At 46.4% G+C, this 23,749-nt stretch overlaps 1 protein-coding gene across 7 annotated transcripts in view; it reads left to right on the top strand.

Annotated features, from left to right (window-relative positions):
* usp7 (ubiquitin specific peptidase 7 (herpes virus-associated)) overlaps nucleotides 1–23,749 on the top strand; it is a 71,848-nt gene that overhangs the window by 20,455 nt on the left and 27,644 nt on the right. For all 7 annotated transcript variants that reach the window (XM_031814466.1, XM_031814467.1, XM_031814474.1 and 4 more), the window contains exons 9-20: nucleotides 8,855–8,935; nucleotides 9,459–9,549; nucleotides 12,105–12,187; nucleotides 14,394–14,503; nucleotides 17,378–17,555; nucleotides 18,330–18,474; nucleotides 19,087–19,217; nucleotides 19,998–20,132; nucleotides 20,648–20,749; nucleotides 20,859–20,964; nucleotides 22,216–22,308; nucleotides 23,199–23,266. In XM_031814466.1, the coding sequence (XP_031670326.1) occupies nucleotides 8,855–8,935; nucleotides 9,459–9,549; nucleotides 12,105–12,187; nucleotides 14,394–14,503; nucleotides 17,378–17,555; nucleotides 18,330–18,474; nucleotides 19,087–19,217; nucleotides 19,998–20,132; nucleotides 20,648–20,749; nucleotides 20,859–20,964; nucleotides 22,216–22,308; nucleotides 23,199–23,266 (1,323 nt within the window). The remainder of the gene's footprint in view (nucleotides 1–8,854; nucleotides 8,936–9,458; nucleotides 9,550–12,104; nucleotides 12,188–14,393; nucleotides 14,504–17,377; nucleotides 17,556–18,329; nucleotides 18,475–19,086; nucleotides 19,218–19,997; nucleotides 20,133–20,647; nucleotides 20,750–20,858; nucleotides 20,965–22,215; nucleotides 22,309–23,198; nucleotides 23,267–23,749) is intronic.

Here is a 23,749-nt window from a genome sequence, read left to right as displayed (position 1 = left end):
ATGGTTAACGATGTCGACGAGCAAGTCGTTTTAGAACGGTCCGTGACGTGGTTTATGAATGTTAAATACGGGTTCCCGGCAACCCGCTATAGGAAGATTAAAATGCTGCTGTTCTGATCTATTGACCTGGGTTAGAACCAAGATGTTTTCACAATAGTAATGGGTCAGATCTATTGACCTGGTTGGGTTAGAACCAAGATGTTTTCACTATTGTAATGGGTCAGATCTATTGACCTGGGTTGGGTTAGAACCAAGATGTTTTCACTATAGTAATGACTCAGATCTATTGACCTGGTTGGGGTAGAACCAATATGCTTTCACTATAGTAATGGGTCAGATCTATTGACCTGGTTGGGTTAGAAGCAAGCCAGAGTGTGTGTGTTAAAATCGAATTTTATTTGTCACGTGCCGATTACCACAGGTGTCGAGCTTACAGTGAAAGGGTTACTTACAAGGCCTTAACCAACAAGGCCTTAACCAACAAGGCCTTAACCAACAAGGCAGAGTTGTAAAAAAAAAAAAGTAAGAAATTATCTAATATCTAATAGTAATGAGGCTATAAGGAGAACCAGTACTGAGTCAATGTGCAGGGTACCAGGTAGTTGAGGTAATAATGAGACTATAAGGAGTACCAGTACTGAGTCAGTATGCAGGGGTACCAGGTAGTTGAGGTAATAATGAGACTATAAGGAGAACCAGTACTGTGTCAATGTGCAGGGTACCAGGTAGTTGAGGTAATAATGAGACTATAAGGAGTACCAGTACTGAGTCAATGTGCAGGGTACCAGGTAGTTGAGGTAATATGTAGGTATTGGTAAAGGTGACTAGGCCATCAGGATAGATAAGAGTAGCAGCAGTGTATGTGAAGGAATGCGTTTGTGTGTGTGTGGCGTCAATATGTGTATATGTTTGTGTGTGTGTGGCGTCAATGTGTGTGTGTGTGGCGTCTGTGTGTGTGTGTGTGTGTGTGTGTGTGTGTGTGTGTGTGTGTGTGGCGTCTGTGTGTGTGTGTGTGGCGTCAATGTGTGTGTGTGTGTGTGGCGTCAATGTGTGTGTGTGTGTGTGGCGTCAATGTGTGTGTGTGTGTGGCGTCAATGTGTGTGTGTGTGTGGCGTCAATGTGTGTGTGTGTGTGGCGTCAATGTGTGTGTGTGTGTGGCGTCAATGTGTGTGTGTGTGTGGCGTCAATGTGTGTGTGTGTGTGGCGTCAATGTGTGTGTGTGTGTGGCGTCAATGTGTGTGTGGCGTCTGTGTGTGTGTGGCATCAATGTGTGTGTGTGTGTGTGGCGTCAATGTGTGTGTGTGTGTGTGTGGCGTCAATGTGTGTGTGTGTGTGTGTGGCGTCAATGTGTGTGTGTGTGTGGCGTCTGTGTGTGTGTGTGGCGTCTGTGTGTGTGTGTGGCGTCAGTGTGTGTGTGTGGCGTCAATGTGTGTGTGTGTGTGGCGTCAATGTGTGTGTGTGTGTGGCGTCAATGTGTGTGTGTGTGTGGCGTCAGTGTGTGTGTGCGTGGCGTCTGTGTGTGTGCGTGGCGTCTGTGTGTGTGTGCGTGGCGTCTGTGTGTGTGTGCGTGGCGTCTGTGTGCGTGGCGTCTGTGTGTGTGTGCGTGGCGTCTGTGTGTGTGTGCGTGGCGTCTGTGTGTGTGCGTGGCGTGTGTGCGTGGCGTCTGTGTGTGTGTGTGTGTGTGTGCGTGGCGTCTGTGTGTGTGTGCGTGGCGTCTGTGTGTGTGTGCGTGGCGTCTGTGTGTGTGTGTGCGTGGCGTCAGTGTGTGTGTTGAAGTGTCAGTGTAGTATGTGTGAGTGTGTCAGAGTCCAGTGAGTGTACATCGAGCCCGTGCAAGAGAGGCACGGTAGCCATTTGATTAGATGGTCAGGAGTCTTATGGCTTGGGGGTAGAAGCTGTTTAGGAGCCTTTTGGTCACAGACACCGGAACCACTTGCCTGGGGTGGCTGGAGTCCTAGATACATTTTAGGGCCTTCTGACACCGCCTGGTATAGAGGTCCTGGATGGCAGGGAGTACGCACTACCCTCTCTAGCACTTTGCAGTCAAATGTCGAGCAATTGCCGTACCAAGCGGTGATGCAACCAGTATACCGGTAAAATAAATATGTTCTCATGTTCTGAGCAAGGAACTTTAAAGTTGGCTTTCTTACATGGCACATATTGCCAACTCCGCTCACTGCTCTCGATGGTGCAGCTGTAGAACTTTTTGAGGATCTGAAGTCCCATGCCATGTTCGTTAAATAACGTGTCTGTTCGTAATGTCTGTGTTCCTTACCAGACGATGTGAGCGGAGTTGAATGGTGGGAAATCCCGGTCCACGGTCCTTTCCTCACAGGAAAAAAAACAAAACAACTGTCGTTCCAAATTCGCTCCGTTCATTAAAATCACAATTTAACCTTTAACCTCCTTCCGTAATGTGTGTGTGTAACCAACCGCCATCTATTTTTTGGCGTATACCTGGACCTACCATTTTGGTTTTGAACTATTGAAACCAAACCATATGGATTTGAATGAAAATTATTATAATAAACTAGAGGTCGACCGATTTTATGATTTTTCAATACCGATACCAATTATTGGAGGACCAAAAATAAGCCTATACCGATTAATCGGCCATTTTTTAAATATATTTTTTTACATTTATTTATTTGTAATAATGACAATTACAACAATGCTGAATGAACACTTATTTTAACTTAATATAATACATCAATAAAATGTTCCATTTGGTTTACAAAATGCAAAAACAAAGTGTTGGAGAAGAAAGTAAAAGTGCAATATGTGCCATGTAAGAAAGCCAACTTTAAAGTTCCTTGCTCAGAACATGAGAACATATTTATTTTACCTTTATTTAACTAGGCAAGTCAGTTAAGAACAAATTCTTATTTTCAATGACGGCCTAGGAACAGTGGGTTAACTGCCTGCCTTGTCAGCTTGGGGATTTGAACTTGCAACCTTCCGGTTACGAGTCCAACACTCTGCCCCATATGAAAGCTGGTGGTTCCTTTTAACATGAGTCTTAAATATTCCCAGGTAAGAAGTTTTAGGTTGTAGTTATTATAGGAACTATAGGACTATTTTCCTCTATACCATTTGTATTTCATTAACCTTTGGCTATTGGATGTTCTTTTTAAGGAACTTGAGTATTGCCAGTGTAACAGTATAGCTTCCATCCCTCTCCTCGCTCCTACCTGGGCTCGAACCAGGAACATATCAACAACAGCCACCCTCGAAGCAGCGTTACCCATGCAGAGCAAGGGGAACAACCACTCCAAGTCTCAGAGCGAGTGACGTTTGAAACGTTATTAGCGCTCACCCCGCTAACTAGCTAGCCATTTCACTTCAGTCACACCAGCCTCATCTCGTGAGTTGATAGGTTTGAAGTCATAAACAGCGCAATGCTTGATGCTCAACGATGAGCTGCTGGCAAAACGCAGTAAAGTGCTGTTTGAATGAATGATTACGCGCCTGCTGCTGCCCACCACCGCTCAGTCAGACTGCTCTATCAAATCATAGACTTAGTTATAACACACAGAAATACGAGCCTTAGGTCATTAATATGGTAGAATCCGGAAACTATCATCTCGAAAACAAAACGTTTATTCTGTCAGTGAAATACGGAACCGTCATAATTACGTAAAATTCTGGCCAATTAGTTCGCAACGACTGCAGCATATACCATGACTCTGCAAGAGAAGTGACACAATTTCCCTAATTAAAATAAATTAATGTTGGCAGGCAATATTAACTAAATATGCAGGTTTAAAAATATATACTTCTGTGTGTTGATTTTAAGAAAGGCATTGATGTTTAGCTACACGTTGGAGCAACGACGGCCCTTTTTCACAAATGCGCACCGCATGGATTATATGCAACGCAGGACACGCTAGATTAACTAGTAATATCATCAACCATGTGTAGTTAACTAGTGATTATGATTGATTGTTTTTTATAAGATAAGTTTAATGCTAGCTAGCAACTTATCTTGGCTTCTTACTGCATTCGTGTAACAGGCAGGCTCCTCGTGGAGTGCAATGTAAGGCAGGTGGTTAGAGCGTTGGACTAGTTAACCTCTCTGAGATACGTGGGACCCGCCAACAGCCAGTGAAAGTTCAGGGCGCGAAATTCAAAACAACAAATCTCATTAAAATTCCTCAAGCATACAAGTATCTTACACCGTTTTAAAGATGACATTCTCGTTAATCCAGCCACAGTGTCTGATCTTCAAAAATGCTTTACAGCGAAAGCACCACAAACTATTATGTTAGGTCTCAGAAAAATCACCAGGTCTCAGAAAAATCCAGCCATTTTTCTAGCCAAAGAGAGGAGTCACAAAAATAACAAATAGAGAGAATTAATCATTAACCTTTGATCTTCGTCAGATGACACTCATAGGACTTCATGTTACACAATACATGTATGTTTTGTTCATTAAAGTGCATATTTATGTCAAAAAATCTCATTTTACATGTGAGGGAGTGTGTTACGTTCAGTAGTTCTAAAACCATGCATTGATTTTGCAGGGAGCCAAATCAAGTTACAGAAATACTCATCATAAATGTTGATGAAAATACACGTATTACACATGGAATTAGAGATATACTTCTCCTTAATGCAGCCGCTGTGTCAGATTTTTTTTTTTTAACTATACAGAAAAAGCAAACCATGCGATAATCTGAGTACAGCGTTTCAGACAACAAAGCAGCCAAAAAGATATCCGCCATATTGGGTAGTCAACATTAGTCAGGAAAAGCATTATAAATATTCACTTACCTTTCATGATCTTCATTGGAATGCACTCCCAGGAATCCCAGTTCCACCATAAATGTTTGATTTGTTCGATATTGTCCATCAGTTATGTCCAAATATCTTCTTTTGTTAGGGCGTTTGGTAAACAAATCCAAAAGCGCGTTCAGGTCGCGCCGAACCTCGGACGAAAAGTTCAAGCCCGTAGAAACTCGTCAAACTAAGTATAGAATCAATCTTTAGGATGTTTTTAACATGGATGTTCAGTAATGTTCCAACCGGAGAATTCCTTTGTCTGTAGAAAAGCACTGGAACGAGAGCTAACACTGTCGGGACCGCACGTCACGAGCCTGAGACACTCTCTCGGTCCACTTACTCAAACAGCTCTCATGAGCCTCTCCTTTTATAGTAGAATCCGCAAACCAGTTTCCAAACACGGTTGACATCTAGTGGAAGCCTTAGGAAGTGCAACATAACAAATATCCCACTATCTACAATAGGGGCTGAGTTTACAACAAACTACAAGCCTCAGATTTCCCACTTCCTGTTTGGATTTTTCTCAGGTTTTCGCCTGCCATATGAGTTCTGTTATACTCACAGACATCATTCAAACAGTTTTAGAAAACTTCAGAGTGTTTTCTATCCAATAGTAATAATACTATGAATATATTAGCATCTGGTACAGAGTAGCAGGCAGTTCACTCTGGGCACCTTATTCATCCTAGCTACTCAATACTGCCCCCCCCCTGTCACCAAGAAGTTAACTTTAAGGCTGCAAGATTGAATCCCCGAGCTGACAAGGTAAAAATCTGTCGTTCTGCCCCTGAACAAGGCAGTTAACCCACCATTCCCCAGTAGGCTGTCCATTGAAAATAAGAATATGTTCTTAACTGACTTGCCAAGTTAAATAAAGGTGCAAAAAAAATGTATCGACCAAATCGGTTTCCAAAAATTCCTATTTATGAAAACTTGAAATCGTCCCAAATTTAATCGACCATTCCGATTAATCGGTCGATAATAAACATGAAAAGGTCATTGTAAGAAGCGCTCATCATTTCAAACAGGCTACATGTCATATTAAACACTCTGAATAGACTACATGTCATATTAAACACTCTGAATAGACTACATGTCACATTAAACACTCTGAATAGGCTACATGTCATGTTAAACACTCTGAATAGGCTACATGTCATATTAAACACTGAATAGGCTACATGTCATGTTAAACACTCTGAATAGACTACATGTCACATTAAACACTCTGAATAGACTACATGTCACATTAAACACTCTGAATAGACTACATGTCACATTAAACACTCTGAATAGACTACATGTCACATTAAACACTCTGAATAGGCTACATGTCACATTAAACACTCTGAATAGACTACATGTCACATTAAACACTCTGAATAGGCTACATGTCACATTAAACACTCTGAATAGGCTACATGTCATATTAAACACTCTGAATAGGCTACATGTCACGTTAAACACTCTGAATAGGCTACATGTCACGTTAAACACTCTGAATAGACTACATGTCACATTAAACACTCTGAATAGACTACATGTCACATTAAACACTCTGAATAGACTACATGTCACATTAAACACTCTGAATAGACTACATGTCACATTAAACACTCTGAATAGACTACATGTCACATTAAACACTCTGAATAGACTACATGTCACATTAAACACTCTGAATAGGCTACATGTCACGTTAAACACTCTGAATAGGCTACATGTCACATTAAACACTCTGAATAGGCTACATGTCACATTAAACACTCTGAATAGGCTACATGTCACATTAAACACTCTGAATAGACTACATGTCACATTAAACACTCTGAATAGACTACATGTCACATTAAACACTCTGAATAGACTACATGTCACATTAAACACTCTGAATAGACTACATGTCACATTAAACACTCTGAATAGGCTACATGTCACATTAAACACTCTGAATAGGCTACATGTCACATTAAACACTCTGAATAGGCTACATGTCACATTAAACACTCTGAATAGGCTACATGTCACATGTAAACACTCTGAATAGACTACATGTCACGTTAAACACTCTGAATAGGCTACATGTCATGTTAAACACTCTGAATAGACTACATGTCACATTAAACACTCTGAATAGACTACATGTCACATTAAACACTCTGAATAGGCTACATGTCACATTAAACACTCTGAATAGGCTACATGTCACATTAAACACTCTGAATAGGCTACATGTCACATTAAACACTCTGAATAGGCTACATGTCACGTTAAACACTCTGAATAGGCTACATGTCATGTTAAACACTCTGAATAGGCTACATGTCACATTAAACACTCTGAATAGGCTACATGTCACATTAAACACTCTGAATAGGCTACATGTCACGTTAAACACTCTGAATAGACTACATGTCACGTTAAACACTCTGAATAGGCTACATGTCACGTTAAACACTCTGAATAGACTACATGTCACATTAAACACTCTGAATAGACTACATGTCACATTAAACACTCTGAATAGACTACATGTCACATTAAACACTCTGAATAGGCTACATGTCACATTAAACACTCTGAATAGACTACATGTCACATTAAACACTCTGAATAGACTACATGTCACGTTAAACACTCTGAATAGACTACATGTCACATTAAACACTCTGAATAGACTACATGTCATGTTAAACACTCTGAATAGGCTACATGTCATATTAAACAGCATGTAAACACTCTGAATAGACTACATGTCACATTAAACACTCTGAATAGGCTACATGTCACATTAAACACTCTGAATAGACTACATGTCATATTAAACAGCATGTAAACACTCTGAATAGACTACATGTCACATTAAACACTCTGAATAGGCTACATGTCACATTAAACACTCTGAATAGGCTACATGTCATATTAAACAGCATGTAAACACTCTGAATAGGCTACATGTCATGTTAAACACTCTGAATAGGCTACATGTCATATTAAACAGCATGTAAACACTCTAATAGGTTAAGACCCAGACAGGGAGACCAGAAATGAATTATTTGGGCTGTATTATTTCTATTATTTCAAGGCTTCAGCCTACAAAGAAATACATTGTGAAGCATTTGGGAGTAGCTGGTAGGGACATCAAGCACTCAGCATTTAAACAGCATTTAGTTGTATTTAATCATTATGGTCTATAAATTACACATATAGCCTGTGACTTACTTAGAATTAAATACAAATAAAATGAAAATTTTCTTATTAGTGCATGAATTTTTAAATTCATTTTTTAGAACGAGGAGTTTAATTCTTAGAAACAGGAGTTTGGCCAGTCTGTCCACAGGCTCATGTGATGGTGTCTGGAGAGCAGGACAGTGGTGGAGAACATCCTCTCCTCACTTGCAGAGCCACTGGGGATGATAAACACCCTTTAGGCCCCTCTATCCAGGCTGGGCAGAGATGCAGAGTTTATTTTCTATAGGAAGGCCCAAAGGCCTTTAGGCAAAACAACCCAATCAAAACAGGAAGCTCCTTGAACATGGGAATATGCCAGGTCTATTGGGCCAAAATCAATTATGTTCGATTGTACAGATAATATAACAAACAGGAACGGAACATTTAAGAGGTCGGAGTTTATGTTTATAAATGCTACAATTACAAAGTTATCTAAGTACACCATCATGCTTTCAGGAAGGATGTCTTTTCAGATTCCACTATGATTATTTAGTTGTGGACACTACATCACCACACTCCCTCTCTTTAGTAGTGGACACTACATCAACACACTCCCTCTCTTTAGTAGTGGACACTACATCACCACCCTCCCTCTCTTCTTTAGTAGTGGACACTACATCACCACACTCCCTCTCTTCTTTAGTTGTGGACACTACATCACCACACTCCCTCTCTTCTTTAGTTGTGGACACTACATCACCACACTCCCTCTCTTCTTTAGTTGTGGACACTACATCACCACACTCCCTCTCTTCTTTAGTTGTGGACAGTCAAATTGGGCTCCATCTCTGCTCCGCTCACATTCACTGTTCCTTCCATAATGTGTGTTTGTGTGTTCCAGCTCCTGGACAACGTTGAGAACAAAATGAAAGGCACCTGCGTGGAGGGAACCATCCCCAAACTGTTCAGAGGAAAGATGGTGGTACGTTCACATTCTCTCTCCCCGTTGTCTGTCGTGCTCTCCAGTCCTATTTCCAGTGTAACTGTTGTCTCTCTCTCCAGTCCCATTTCCAGTGTAACTGTGTGTTGTATCTCTCCAGTCCTATTTCCAGTGTAACTGTGTGTTGTCTCTCTCTCCAGTCCTATATCCAGTGTAACTGTGTGTTGTATCTCTCTCTCTCCAGTCTTGTATCTCTCTCTCTCCAGTCCTATATCCAGTGTAACTGTGTTGTATCTCTCTCTCTCCAGTCCTATATCCAGTGTAACTGTGTGTCTCTCTCTCTCCAGTCCTATATCCAGTGTAACTGTGTGTTGTATCTCTCTCTCTCCAGTCCTATATCCAGTGTAACTGTGTGTTGTATCTCTCTCTCTCCAGTCCTATATCCAGTGTAACTGTGTGTTGTATCTCTCTCTCTCCAGTCCTATATCCAGTGTAACTGTGTGTTGTATCTCTCTCTCTCCAGTCCTATATCCAGTGTAACTGTGTTGTATCTCTCTCTCTCCAGTCCTATATCCAGTGTAAGCACGTTGACTACCGGTCAGAGCGGATAGAGGATTACTACGACATCCAGCTCAGTATCAAAGGAAAGAAGAACAGTGAGTATCCCCTTTCCTTCTCTGGGGTTATTGGATGTGTGTCATATCGCTCCAGTCTCCGTCCTTATACAGGGGGGGTTTCTGCTTTGAGAAGGGGCTTTATGTGGTGGGCGCAGCTGGATCTTAGAGACGTTTAGAGGCCCCCGTCTTGGTGGTGTAGACAAATTATCAAGTTTATTTTTAATCAATTACATGCAATTCCACAATTATCTATTTTTAAAGTGTTTTTAAAGTGTTTTCCTTGCTGTCCATTCATTCAGCTCATGACCTCTAGTGAGGCAGCATTGCTCTGGCTACTATAAGCAAAAAAAACTAGTAACATAATAAATGTAACATTAAAATGTATAAAATATCATCAGTGGCTGACTGGCCAATAGAAGCTGATAATGGAACATGTGACCTCAGTTTTGGTTCGCCGCTGATGTGCAAACCAAGTACTTGCTCAATGACTTTCCCTATCTGGGGAAAGATGAAACCAGGCCAGCGGGGTGGGAGACCGGGCCGGCTGGGTGGGAGACGGGGCCGGCGGGGTGGGAGACGGGGCCGGCGGGGTGGGAGACGGGGCCGGCGGGGTGGGAGACGGGGCCGGCGGGGTGGGAGACGGGGCCGGCGGGGTGGGAGACGGGGCCGGCGGGGTGGGAGACGGGGCCGGAGGGTGGGAGACGGGGCCGGAGGGGTGGGAGACGGGGCCGGAGGGGTGGGAGACCGGGCCGGAGGGTGGGAGACCGGGCCGGCGGGGTGGGACACCGGGCGGGCGGGGTGGGACACCGGGCCGGCGGGGTGGGAGACAGGGTTGGAGACCGGGCCGGAGGGGTGGGAGACAGGGCCGGCGGGGTGGGAGACAGGGTGGGAGACCGGGCCGGCGGGGTGGGAGGGTGGGACACCGGGGTGGGAGACCGGGCCGGCGGGGTGGGACACCGGGCCGGCGGGGTGGGACACCGGGCCGGAGGGTGGGACACCGGGGTGGGAGACCGGGCCGGAGGGGTGGGAGACCGGGCCGGAGGGGTGGGAGACCGGGCCGGAGGGGTGGGAGACCGGGCCGGCGGGGTGGGAGACCGGGCCGGCAGGGTGGGAGACTGTTTGACAGTGTGGTTTTGAGTCTTACATGGGCAAAGGCAGAAATGTGACCATGGACAACTTCTTCACATTTTCTCTGTCAGACAAGTTGATTGCAAAGAAGACTAGCCTGCTAGGAACAGTGAACACACAACAGAGACTAGCCTGCTAGGAACAGTGAACACACAAAGAAGACTAGCCTGCTATGAACAGTGAACACACAAAGAAGACTAGCCTGCTAGGAACCGTGAACACACAAAGAAGACTAGCCTGCTAGGAACCGTGAACACACAAAGAAGACTAGCCTGTTATGAACAGTGAACACACAAAGAAGACTAGCCTGCTAGGAACAGTGAACACACAACAGAGACTAGCCTGCTAGGAACAGTGAACACACAAAGAAGACTAGCCTGCTATGAACAGTGAACACACAAAGAAGACTAGCCTGCTAGGAACCGTGAACACACAAAGAAGACTAGCCTGCTAGGAACCGTGAACACACAAAGAAGACTAGCCTGTTATGAACAGTGAACACACAAAGAAGACTAGCCTGCTAGGAACAGTGAACACACAACAGAGACTAGCCTGCTAGGAACAGTGAACACACAACAGAGACTAGCCTGCTAGGAACAGTGAACACACAACAGAGACTAGCCTGCTAGGAACAGTGAACACACAAAGAAGACTAGCCTGCTATGAACAGTGAACACACAAAGAAGACTAGCCTGCTATGAACAGTGAACACACAAAGAAGACTAGCCTGCTATGAACAGTGAACACACAACAGAGACTAGCCTGTTATGAACAGTGAACACACAACAGAGACTAGCCTGCTATGAACAGTGAACACACAAAGAAGACTAGCCTGCTAGGAACAGTGAACACACAAAGAAGACTAGCCTGCTATGAACAGTGAACACACAAAGAAGACTAGCCTGCTAGGAACCGTGAACACACAACAGAGACTAGCCTGTTATGAACAGTGAACACACAAAGAAGACTAGCCTGCTAGGAACAGTGAACACACAAAGAAGACTAGCCTGCTAGGAATTAAAATTAAACTAAACAGATCCTTGACTCTCTAAACACATTACTATATATATATTTTTTTACATTTATATATTTCCATGAATATTTTTTAATGCAATTAATAATTTACACTCGTTTATTTACTTAATCAGGCATGTTTGCCACCTTGCAGGTTGATATGCATCTGATGCTTATGCTAAAGGGGATACCTGGCAACGTTCTCTAGCGTGTTCTGATAGGCTGAAAGGCCAGGCTGTTCTAGGGTTAAGGGTTTATCGGAGTTCCACATGCACAAGGCCTTTACTCCCTGTGTCCTTAATGCTGAGTGCTTCAAATCACAATTCTACTGTTTTTTGGTATGACTCGTACGGGGATGGAACTCCCAACCTTTCAATCTCAGGGCAGACACTTTAACCACAAGGTGTGTGTGTGTGTGTGTGTGTCTAACTGTTTGTTCTCTCTCTCTCTAGTCTTTGAGTCCTTTAAGGACTATGTCGCTGTGGAGCAGCTTGACGGAGACAACAAATACGACGCAGGAGAACACGGCCTACAGGTGAGGCCTTATTCAGGCTTTATAAAGGCCTTATGTATGGTTAAGATGCTTTATGACTACAGGTGAGGCCTTATTCAGGCTTTATAAAGGCCGTATGTATGGTTTAAAAGATGCATTATATGACTACGGGTGAGGCCTTATTCAGGCTTTATAAAGGCCGTATGTATGGTTTAAAAGATGCATTATATGACTACGGGTGAGGCCTTATTCAGGCTTTATAAAGGCCGTATGTATGGTTTAAAAGATGCATTATATGACTACGGGTGAGGCCTTATTCAGGCTTTATAAAGGCCGTATGTATGGTTTAAAAGATGCATTATATGACTACGGGTGAGGCCTTATTCAGGCTTTATAAAGGCCATATGTATGGCTAAGATGCTTTATATAACTACTGATGAGGCCTTATTCAGGCTTTATAAAGGGTGTGTACAGGATTTATAGATGTTTTATAAACACTCAGGCGACATAACATATTAATAATGAGGTTATATAGTTGATGATGGGTGTAAGTGTGCTATATGAACATGGCCTATAGGTGAGGTTGTAGAACAGCTGGCCAATCATGTTTGGTTCCAGGGCCGCAACGGGATTTCAAAAATTCTTAGGACGGATTTGTTGGTCAAAATCAATTCTTTGGACCAGAGAAGGGTCAGTTAGTTGAACATCTCTGGGTCCTTAATAATCTACACATACTCTGTCTAGATTCAGACCTGGGGGGTCTAGATTCAGACCTGGGGGGTCTCTGGTCCTTTATAATCTACACATACTCTCTGTCTAGATTCAGACCTGGGGGGGTCTAGATTCAGAGCTGGGGGGTCTCTGGTCCTTTATAATCTACACATACTCTCTGTCTAGATTCAGACCTGGGGGGTCTCTGGTCCTGTATAATCTACACATACTCTCTGTCTAGATTCAGACCTGGGGGGTCTCTGGGCCTGTATAATCTACACATGCTCTCTGTCTAGATTCAGACCTGGGGGGGTCTCTGGGCCTGTATAATATACACATACTCTGTCTAGATTCAGACCTGGGGGGGTCTCTGGTCCTATATACTCTCTGTCTAGATTCAGACCTGGGGGGGTCTAGATTCAGACCTGGGGGGTCTCTGGTCCTTTATAATCTACACATACTCTGTCTAGATTCAGACCTGGGGGGTCTCTGGTCCTATATACTCTCTGTCTAGATTCAGACCTGGGGGGTCTAGATTCAGACCTGGGGGGTCTCTGGTCCTTTATAATCTACACATACTCTCTGTCTAGATTCAGACCTGGGGGGTCTCTGGTCCTGTATAATCTACACATACTCTCTGTCTAGATTCAGACCTGGGGGGTCTCTGGGCCTGTATAATATACACATACTCTGTCTAGATTCAGACCTGGGGGGGTCTCTGGTCCTATATACTCTCTGTCTAGATTCAGACCTGGGGGGTCTAGATTCAGACCTGGGGGGTCTCTGGTCCTTTATAATCTACACATACTCTCTGTCTAGATTCAGACCTGGGGGGTCTCTGGGCCTGTATAATCTACACATACTCTCTGTCTAGATTCAGACCTGGGGGGTCTCTGGTCCTATATACTCTCTGTCTAGATTCAGACCTGAGGGGTCTCTGGGCCTGTATAATCTACACATACTCTGTCTAGATTCAGACCTGGGGGGTCTCTGGTCCTGTATAATCTACACATACTCTCTGTCTAGATTCAGACCTGGGGGGTCTCTGGTCCTGTATAATCTACACATACTCTGTCTAGATTCAGACCTGGGGGGTCTCTGGTCCTTTATAATCTACACATACTCTCTGTCTAGATTCAGACCTGGGGGGTCTCTGGTCCTATATACTCTCTGTCTAGATTCAGACCTGGGGGGTCTCTGGTCCTATATAATCTACACATACTCTCTGTCTAGATTCAGACCTGGGGGGTCTCTGGTCCTTTATAATCTACACATACTCTCTGTCTAGAATCAGACCTGGGTGGTCTCTGGTCCTATATACTCTCTGTCTAGATTCAGACCTGGGGGGTCTAGATTCAGACCTAGGGGGTCTAGATTCAGACCTGGGGGGTCTCTGGTCCTATATACTCTCTGTCTAGATTCAGACCTGGGGGGTCTAGATTCAGACCTGGGGGGTCTCTGGTCCTGTATAATCGACTGGAGGTAGGACACACGGATGATGAGTCAGTAGACTTACCGGTCATGTGTGTGTTTTCAGGAAGCGGAGAAGGGTGTGAAGTTCCTGACTTTCCCTCCCATACTGCACCTGCAGCTGATGAGGTTCATGTACGACCCTCAGACCGACCAAAACATCAAGATCAACGACAGGTAACACACACCTGCACACACACACCTGTCTAAACATGTTCATTCCACAGGTAATACACACCTACACACCGACACACATACCTGTCTAAACATGTTGATTCCACAGGTAACACACACACACCTGTCTAAACATGTTGATTCCACAGGTAAACTGACTATACCAAATGTTAAGAACACCTTCCTGATATTGAGTTGCATCCCAGTTTGCCATCAGATAAGCCTCAATTCATCAGGGCATGGCCTCAACAAGGTGTTGAAAGCGTTCCACAGGGATCCTGGCCCATGTTGACTCCAATGTCTCCCACAGTTGTGTCCAGTTGGCTGGATGTCCTTTGGGTGGTGGACCATTCTTGATACACACAGGACACTGTTGAGCGTGAAAAACTCAGCAGCATTGCATTTCTTGACACAAACCGGTGCGCCTGGCATACCCCGTTCAAAGGCACTTCCATCTTTTGTCTTGCCCTCTGAATGGCACACATAGACAAGCCTTGTATCAAGGCTTAAAAATCCTTCTTTAACCAGGTCTCCTCCTCTTCATCGACACTGATTGAAGTGGATTTAACAAGTGACATCAATAAGGGATCATATCTTTCACCTGGATTCACCTGGCCAGTCTGTCATGGAACGAGCAGGTGTTCGTAATGTTTTGTACACCCAGCGTAGGTCTCAGTAACTTAACCCCCCCAGTGTAGGTCACGGTAACTTAACCCCCCCCAGTGTAGGTCACGGTAACTTAACCCCCCCAGTGTAGGTCATGGTAACTTAACCCCCCCCAGTGTAGGTCATGGTAACATAACACCCCCCCCCAGTATAGGTCATGGTAACTTAACCCCCCCAGTGTAGGTCATGGGAACTTAACCCCCCCAGTGTAGGTCATGGTAACTTAACCCCCCCCCAGTGTAGGTCATGGTAACTTAACCCCCCCCCAGTGTAGGTCATGGTAACTTAACCCCCCCAGTGTAGGTCATGGTAACTTAACCCCCCCCAGTGTAGGTCATGGTAACTTAACCCCCCCCAGTGTAGGTCATGGTAACTTAACCCCCCCAGTGTAGGTCATGGTAACTTAACCCCCCCAGTGTAGGTCATGGTAACTTAACCCCCCCAGTGTAGGTCATGGTAACTTAACCCCCCCCCCAGTGTAGGTCATGGTAACTTAACCCCCCCCCCCAGTGTAGGTCATGGTAACTTAACCCCCCCCAGTGTAGGTCATGGTAACTTAACCCCCCCCAGTGTAGGTCATGGTAACTTAACCCCCCAGTGTAGGTCATGGTAACTTAACCCCCCCCAGTGTAGGTCATGGTAACTTAACCCCCCCAGTGTAGGTCATGGTAACTTAACCCCCCTAGTGTAGGTCATGGTAACTTAACCCCCCCAGTGTAGGTCATGGTAACTTAACCCCCCCCAGTGTAGGTCATGGTAACTTAACCCCCCCCCCCAGTGTAGGTCATGGTAACTTAACCCCCCCCAGTGTAGGTCATGGTAACTTAACCCCCCCCCAGTGTAGGTCATGGTAACTTAACCCCCCCCAGTGTAGGTCATGGTAACTTAACCCCCCCAGTGTAGGTCATGGTAACTTAACCCCCCCAGTGTAGGTCATGGTAACTTAACCCCCCCAGTGTAGGTCATGGTAACTTAACCCCCCCAGTGTAGGTCATGGTAACTTAACCCCCCCAGTGTAGGTCATGGTAACTTAACCCCCCCAGTGTAGGTCATGGTAACTTAACCCCCCCAGTGTAGGTCATGGTAACTTAACCCCCCCAGTGTAGGTCATGGTAACATAACACCCCCCCCCAGTGTAGGTCATGGTAACTTAACCCCCCCCCCCCCCCCCCCCCCCCCCCCCCCAGTGTAGGTCATGGTAACTTAACCCCCCCAGTGTAGGTCATGGTAACTTAACCCCCCCAGTGTAGGTCATGGTAACTTAACCCCCCCAGTGTAGGTCATGGTAACTTAACCCCCCCAGTGTAGGTCATGGTAACTTAACCCCCCCAGTGTAGGTCATGGTAACTTAACCCCCCCAGTGTAGGTCATGGTAACATAACACCCACCCCCCCAGTGTAGGTCATGGTAACTTAAACCCCCCCCCCCCCCCCAGTGTAGGTCATGGTAACTTAACCCCCCCCCCCCCCCCCCCCCCCCGTGTAGGTCATGGTAACTTAACACCCCGTCCCCCCCAGTGTTGGTCATGGTAACTTAACCCCCCCCCCCAGTGTAGGTCATGGTAACTTAACCCCCCCCCCCCCCCCCCAGTGTAGGTCACGGTAACTTAACCCCCCTAGTGTAGGTCATGGTTACTTAACCCCCCCCAGTGTAGGTCATGGTAACTTAACCCCCCCCCAGTGTAGGTCATGGTAACTTAACCCCCCCCCCCCCCAGTGTAGGTCATGGTAACTTAACCCCCCCAGTGTAGGCCAAAGCCCCACTGGGGTAACACAGCACATTCCTGTCTGCTTCACCAGGGAGTCTGATGTCCTGAATGGAGCTCATATTGAAGCTACAACACAGGAGGAACATGGAGACCAAAATACTGATCACAGAAATACCTTTCCTTCCTCTCTGTCTCTCCCCCTCTCTCTCTGTCTCTCCTCCCCCTCTCTGTGTCTCTCCTCCCCCTCTCTGTGTCTCTCCTCCCCCTCTCTCTGTCTCTCCTCCCCCTCTCTGTGTCTCTCCTCCACCTCTCTGTGTCTTTCCTCCCCCTCTCTGTGTCTCTCCTCCCCCTCTCTGTGTCTCTCCTCCCCCTCTCTGTGTCTCTCCTCCCCCTCTCTGTGTCTCTCCTCCACCTCTCTGTGTCTCTCCTCCCCCTCTCTCTGTCTCTCCTCCCCCTCTCTCTGTCTCTCCTCCTCCTCGCTGTGTCTCTGTCTCTCCTCCCAGGTTTGAGTTTCCGGAGCAGCTTCCCCTGGATGAGTTTCTCCAGAAGACTGACTCTAAGGACCCGGCCAACTACATCCTGCATGCCGTGCTGGTCCACAGTGGAGACAACCACGGAGGACACTATGTTGTCTACCTCAACCCCAAAGGAGACGGAAAAGTCAGCGTCAAGGAGCCCATTGTGAGTCCCCCAACCCACCAATCAGTCAGCAGTAGTATATTGGATCATTAATGGGGTTTTGTCAACCTGAAAGGTGTTTTATCATGTTATTAACACAGTAAAGGGGAAATGATGTCATAATGTGCAGCCAACACTCTGCTCTCCTGTCCTGAGAGATGATGTCATAATATGCAGCCAACACTCTGCTCTCCTGTCCTGAGAGATGATGTCATAATATGCAGCCAACACTCTGCTCTCCTGTCCTGAGAGATGATGTCATAATATGCAGCCAACACTCTGCTCTCCTGTCCTGAGAGATGATGTCATAATATGCAGCCAACACTCTGCTCACGTGTCCTGAGAGATGATGTCATAATGTGCAGCCAACACTCTGCTCACGTGTCCTGAGAGATGAGGTCATAATGTGCAGCCAACACTCTGCTCTCCTGTCCTGAGAGATGATGTCATAATATGCAGCCAACACTCTGCTCTCCTGTCCTGAGAGATGATGTCATAATGTGCAGCCAACACTCTGCTCACGTGTCCTGAGAGATGATGTCATAATGTGCAGCCAACACTCTGCTCACGTGTCCTGAGAAATGATGTCATAATGTGCAGCCAACACTCTGCTCACGTGTCCTGAGAGATGATACAATGACGGTACATAAACTGTTTTCTTAATAAGGTACATCTGTTCTCTCTCTCTGTCTCTCTCTCTCTCTCTCTCTCTGTCTCTCTCTGTCTCTCTCTGTCTCTCTCTGTCTCTCTGTCTCTCCCTCTCCCCTTCCTCTCCAGTGGTGTAAGTTTGATGATGACGTGGTGTCACGGTGCACCAAGGAGGAAGCCATTGAACACAACTACGGTGGCCATGACGACGACCTGTCAGTACGTCACTGCACCAACGCTTACATGCTGGTGTACATCCGCGAGTCCAAACTCAGTAAGTCACCTTGTGGTGCTTTACGACTCAGTAAGTCACCTTGTGGCGCTTTACGACTCAGTAAGTCACCTTGTGGCGCTTTACGACTCAGTAAGTCACCTTGTGGCGCCTTACGACTCAGTAAGTCACCTTGTGGCGCTTTACGACTCAGTAAGTCACCTTGTGGCGCTTTACGACTCAGTAAGTCACCTTGTGGCGCTTTACGACTCAGTAAGTCACCTTGTGGCGCTTTACGACTCAGTAAGTCACCTTGTGGCGCTTTACGACTCAGTAAGTCACCTTGTGGCGCTTTACGACTCAGTAAGTCACCTTGTGGCGCTTTACCACTCAGTATGTCACCTTGTGGCGCTTTACGACTCAGTAAGTCATCTTGTGGCGCTTTACCACTCAGTAAGTCACCTTGTGGCGCTTTACGACTCAGTAAGTCACCTTGTGGCGCTTTACGACTCAGTAAGTCATCTTGTGGCGCTTTACCACTCAGTAAGTCACCTTGTGGCGCTGATGTTTTGCTCAATGAAACCTGATCACTCACTAAGCCAATGCTATGAAGCCTTATACTACCTTTTTGTAGCACATGATTCGGTAACCCTGTGTTTACCCGTCTCCCCCCAGGTGAGGTGCTGCTGGCTGTAAATGACGTGGACATCCCCCAGCAGCTGGTGGAGAGGCTTCAGGAGGAGAAGAGGGTTGAGGCTCAGAAGAGGAAGGAGCGGCAGGAGGCCCATCTCTACATGCAGGTCCAGGTAAGACTTGGAGGCCCCCCCCCCCCCCCAGTCACAGGTCCAGATAATAACAGAACAGCTTTTGGAGAATGTTGGTGTTATGAATCACTTGTCTCTCTCTCTCCATGTCTCTTCCCCCTCCCTCTGTCTCCCCCATCACCCTCTCTCCCTTCCTCCTCCCTTTCTCTCCTCCGCTCTCCTCTCCCTCTCTCTCTTCCTCCTCCCTCTCTCTCCTCTGCTCTCCTCTCCCACCCGCTCTTCCTCCTCCCGCTCTCCTCGCCCTCTCTCTTCTTCCTCCCTCTCTCTCCTCCGCTCTCATCGCCCTCTCTCTTCTTCCTCCCTCTCTCTCCTCCGCTCTCCTCGCCCTCTCTCTTCCTCCTCCCTCTCTCTCCTCCGCTCTCCTCGCCCTCTCTCTCTTCCTCCTCCCTCTCTCTCTCCTCCGCTCTCCTCGCACTCTCTCTTCCTCCTCCCTCTCTCTCTCCTCCGCTCTCCTCGCACTCTCTCTTCCTCCGCTCTCTCTCCTTGCCCTCTCTCTCTTCCTCCTCCCTCTCTCTTCCTCCGCTCTCCTCGCCCTCTCTCTCTTCCTCCGCTCTCTCTCCTCGCCCTCTCTCTCTTCCTCCGCTCTCTCTCTCTCCTCGCCCTCTCTCTCTTCCTCCTCCCTCTCTCCTCCTCTCCTCGCCCTCTCTCCCTTCCTCCTCCCTCTCTCCTCCGCTCTCCTCGCCCTCTCTCCCTTCCTCCTCCCTCTCTCCTCCGCTCTCCTCGCCCTCTCTCCTTCTTCTCCTCCTCTCTCTCTCCTCCCAGATTGTGACAGAGGACCAGTTCTGTGGTCACCAGGGTAATGACATGTATGATGAGGAGAAGGTGAAGTACACTGTGTTCAAGGTCCTGAAGAGCTCCACGCTGCAGGAGTTTGTCCAGAATCTCTCCCAGACCATGGTGAGACTCCTGTCTCCTCTCTGTCTCTCCGTTCCTGTCTTCTCTCTGTCTCTCTCTCTCTGTTCCTGTCTTTTCTCTGTCTCTCTCTCTCCTTTCCTGTCTCCTCTGTCTCTCTCTCTGTTCCTGTCTTGTCTCTCTCTCTCTCTGTTCCTGTTCCTGTCTCTCTCTCTCTCTGTTCCTGTTCCTGTCTCTCTCTCTCTCTGTTCCTGTTCCTGTCTTTTCTCTCTCTCTCTCTCTGTTCCTGTCTTTTCTCTCTCTCTCTCTCTGTTCCTGTCTTTTCTCTCTCTCTCTCTCTCTGTTCCTGTCTTTTCTCTCTCTCTCTCTCTCTCTCTCTCTGTTCCTGTCTTCTCTCTGTCTCAGTCTCTCTGTGTGTTGCTGTCCTCTCCTCCGTTAACCTTTTTAACCTGCTGTTCCACCACGGTTCTACTTCTCCCGGAGGACGTTGAAGTAAGAACCCTGGAGAGGAACCATGCTTGTGTGTAGGCCCAGTCTGACAGTGTATTGATGTGCTACAGGGATTCCCACAGGACCAGATGAGGCTGTGGCCCATGCAGGCCCGGAGCAACGGCACCAAGAGACCTGCCATGCTGGACTACGAGGCAGACTGCAGCAAGTCTGTGAGTAACACAACCACCAGGTTGACCTGGAAACTGTCCTGTCGTCTCTTGGAAGACAGTAGAGGGACTGGTGTGTGTGTGTGTAACCCTGTGTGTGTGTTCTCCCCAGATGATAGACTTGAGCGACAACGAGAATCCCTGGACTATATTTTTGGAGACGGTGGATCCTGAGATGGCTGCCAGCGGAGCAACGTTACCCAAGTTCGACAAAGACCGTGAGTTCAGACCATTACCCATTTATCAAAGACCGTGAGTTCAGACCATTACCCAGTTATCAAAGACCGTGACTATTACCCATTTATCAAAGACCGTGAGTTCAGACTATTACCCATTTATCAAAGACCGTGACTATTACCCATTTATCAAAGACCGTGAGTTTAGACTATTACCCATTTATCAAAGACCGTGAGTTTAGACTATTACCCATTTATCAAAGACCGTGACTATTATCCATTTATCAAAGACCGTGAGTTTAGACTATTACCCATTTATCAAAGACCGTGAGTTTAGACTATTACCCAATTATCAAAGACCGTGACTATTACCCAATTATCAAAGACCGGGAGTTCAGACTATTACCCATTTATCAAAGACCGTGACTATTACCCATTTATCAAAGACTGTGAGTTTAGACTATTACCCATTTATCAAAGACCGTGAGTTTAGACTATTACCCATTTATCAAAGACCGTGAGTTTAGACTATTACCCATTTATCAAAGACCGTGACTATTATCCATTTATCAAAGACCGTGAGTTTAGACTATTACCCATTTATCAAAGACCGTGACTATTACCCAATTATCAAAGACCGGGAGTTCAGACTATTACCCATTTATCAAAGACCGTGACTATTACCCATTTATCAAAGACTGTGAGTTTAGACTATTACCCATTTATCAAAGACCGTGAGTTTAGACTATTACCCATTTATCAAAGACCGTGAGTTTAGACTATTACCCATTTATCAAAGACCGTGACTATTATCCATTTATCAAAGACCGTGAGTTTAGACTATTACCCATTTATCAAAGACCGTGAGTTTAGACTATTACCCAATTATCAAAGACCGTGACTATTATCCATTTATCAAAGACCGGGAGTTCAGACTATTACCCATTTATCAAAGACCGGGACTATTACCCATTTATCAAAGACCGTGAGTTTAGACTATTACCCAATTATCAAAGACCGGGACTATTACCCAATTATCAAAGACTGTTATTCTGATATTCCTTTATTCCCAGGTTGTTTAGGACACGGGGCGTTAACGCCCTCTGACTGGGGGGGTTAACGCCCTCTGACTAATGACCACTAAGTACAAAGCAGCTACTTAAAGATGAAATCACAAGTCATTTCAAAGAAATGGAGATATGTTTGTTTTTTTACGTAACTGTGGTCAAGTAAAAATAGATTATAATATTTTTTTAATATAATGATCGTCCTCAAACTCTCTTCTCTTTTCAGACGACGTCATGCTGTTCTTGAAGATGTATGATCCAAAAAGCAGAAGCTTAAATTATTGTGGACATATCTACACCGCTATATCCTGTAAAATACGTAAGTATTATTTTCATTGAATTGTTTTACTTCTGTTATCATTTAAGCCTCTAGAGTGCAGGAAATGGCAGGGGGGGGTTCAGTTAGAGGGGGGGGTTCAGTTAGAGGGGGGGGGTTCAGTTAGAGGGGGGGGGTTCAGTTAGAGGGGGGGGGTTCAGTTAGAGGGGGGGGGGATCAGTTAGAGGGGGGGGGGTTCAGTTAGAGGGGGGGATCAGTTAGAGGGGGGGGATCAGTTAGAGGGGGGGGGGATCAGTTAGAGGGGGGGGGTTCAGTTAGAGGGGGGGGGGTTCAGTTAGAGGGGGGGGGGGTTCAGTTAGAGGGGGGGGGGTTCAGTTAGAGGGGGGGGGGTTCAGTTAGAGGGGGGGGGGGGTTCAGTTAGAGGGGGGGATCAGTTAGAGGGGGGGGATCAGTTAGAGGGGGGGGGGGGTTCAGTTAGAGGGGGGGGGGGGTTCAGTTAGAGGGGGGGGGGTTCGGTTAGAGGTGGGGGGGTTCGGTTAGAGGGGGGGGGGTTCGGTTAGAGGGGGGGGTTTCGGTTAGAGGGGGGGGTTTCGGTTAGAGGGGGGGGTTTCGGTTAGAGGGGGGGTTTCGGTTAGAGGGGGGGTTTCGGTTAGAGGGGGGGTTTCGTTAGAGGGGGGGTTTCGTTAGAGGGGGGGGTTTCTGTTAGGGGGGGGGGGGTTCAGTTAGAGGGGGGGGGTTCAGTTAGAGGGGGGGGGGGTCAGTTAGGGGGGGGGTTCAGTTAGAGGGGGGGTTCCCAGTTAGTCCTCCCCCTCCTTACTCAGCAGCACTACCTTGTTAAATCCTGAGGAGAACCCTGTGGTAGATGTGGACTAGTATTAGAGTTGAAGTGTGTGTGTGTAGCAGTGTTAAATGTATGCTGTTTTCTCTACCAGGAGACCTGCTGCCCGTCATGTGTGAGAGAGCAGGCTTTCAACAGGAGACCAGCCTTATCCTCTATGAGGTGAGAACACACACACACACACACACACACACACTAGCCTTCTCTGAGGTGAGAACACAGGTCTAACAGGTGTCCACATACTAAGGGTGTAACGGTACACCTATTTGTAACGACCCATTCAATACTGGGACCTCTATTGGATAAGCACTGAACCAGAATTAATACCTCATAAAATACCATCCACTAGTCCTCTACACTGGGTGGTAAATCAGACCACTAGTCCTCTACACTGGGTGGTAAATCAGACCACTAGTCCTCTACACTGGGTGGTGAATCAGACCACTAGTCCTCTACACTGGGTGGTAAATCAGGCCACTAGTCCTCTACACTGGGTGGTGAATCAGACCACTAGTCCTCTACACTGGGTGGTGAATCAGACCAATAGTCCTCTACACTGGGTGGTAAATCAGACCACTAGTCCTCTACACTGGGTGGTGAATCAGACCACTAGTCCTCTACACTGGGTGGTGAATCAGACCACTA

This window comes from Oncorhynchus kisutch, unplaced genomic scaffold (assembly GCF_002021735.2).
Source record: "Oncorhynchus kisutch isolate 150728-3 unplaced genomic scaffold, Okis_V2 Okis06b-Okis10b_hom, whole genome shotgun sequence".
Classification (NCBI taxonomy): domain Eukaryota; kingdom Metazoa; phylum Chordata; class Actinopteri; order Salmoniformes; family Salmonidae; genus Oncorhynchus; species Oncorhynchus kisutch.
This window is presented reverse-complemented; position numbering and strand designations above follow the sequence as displayed.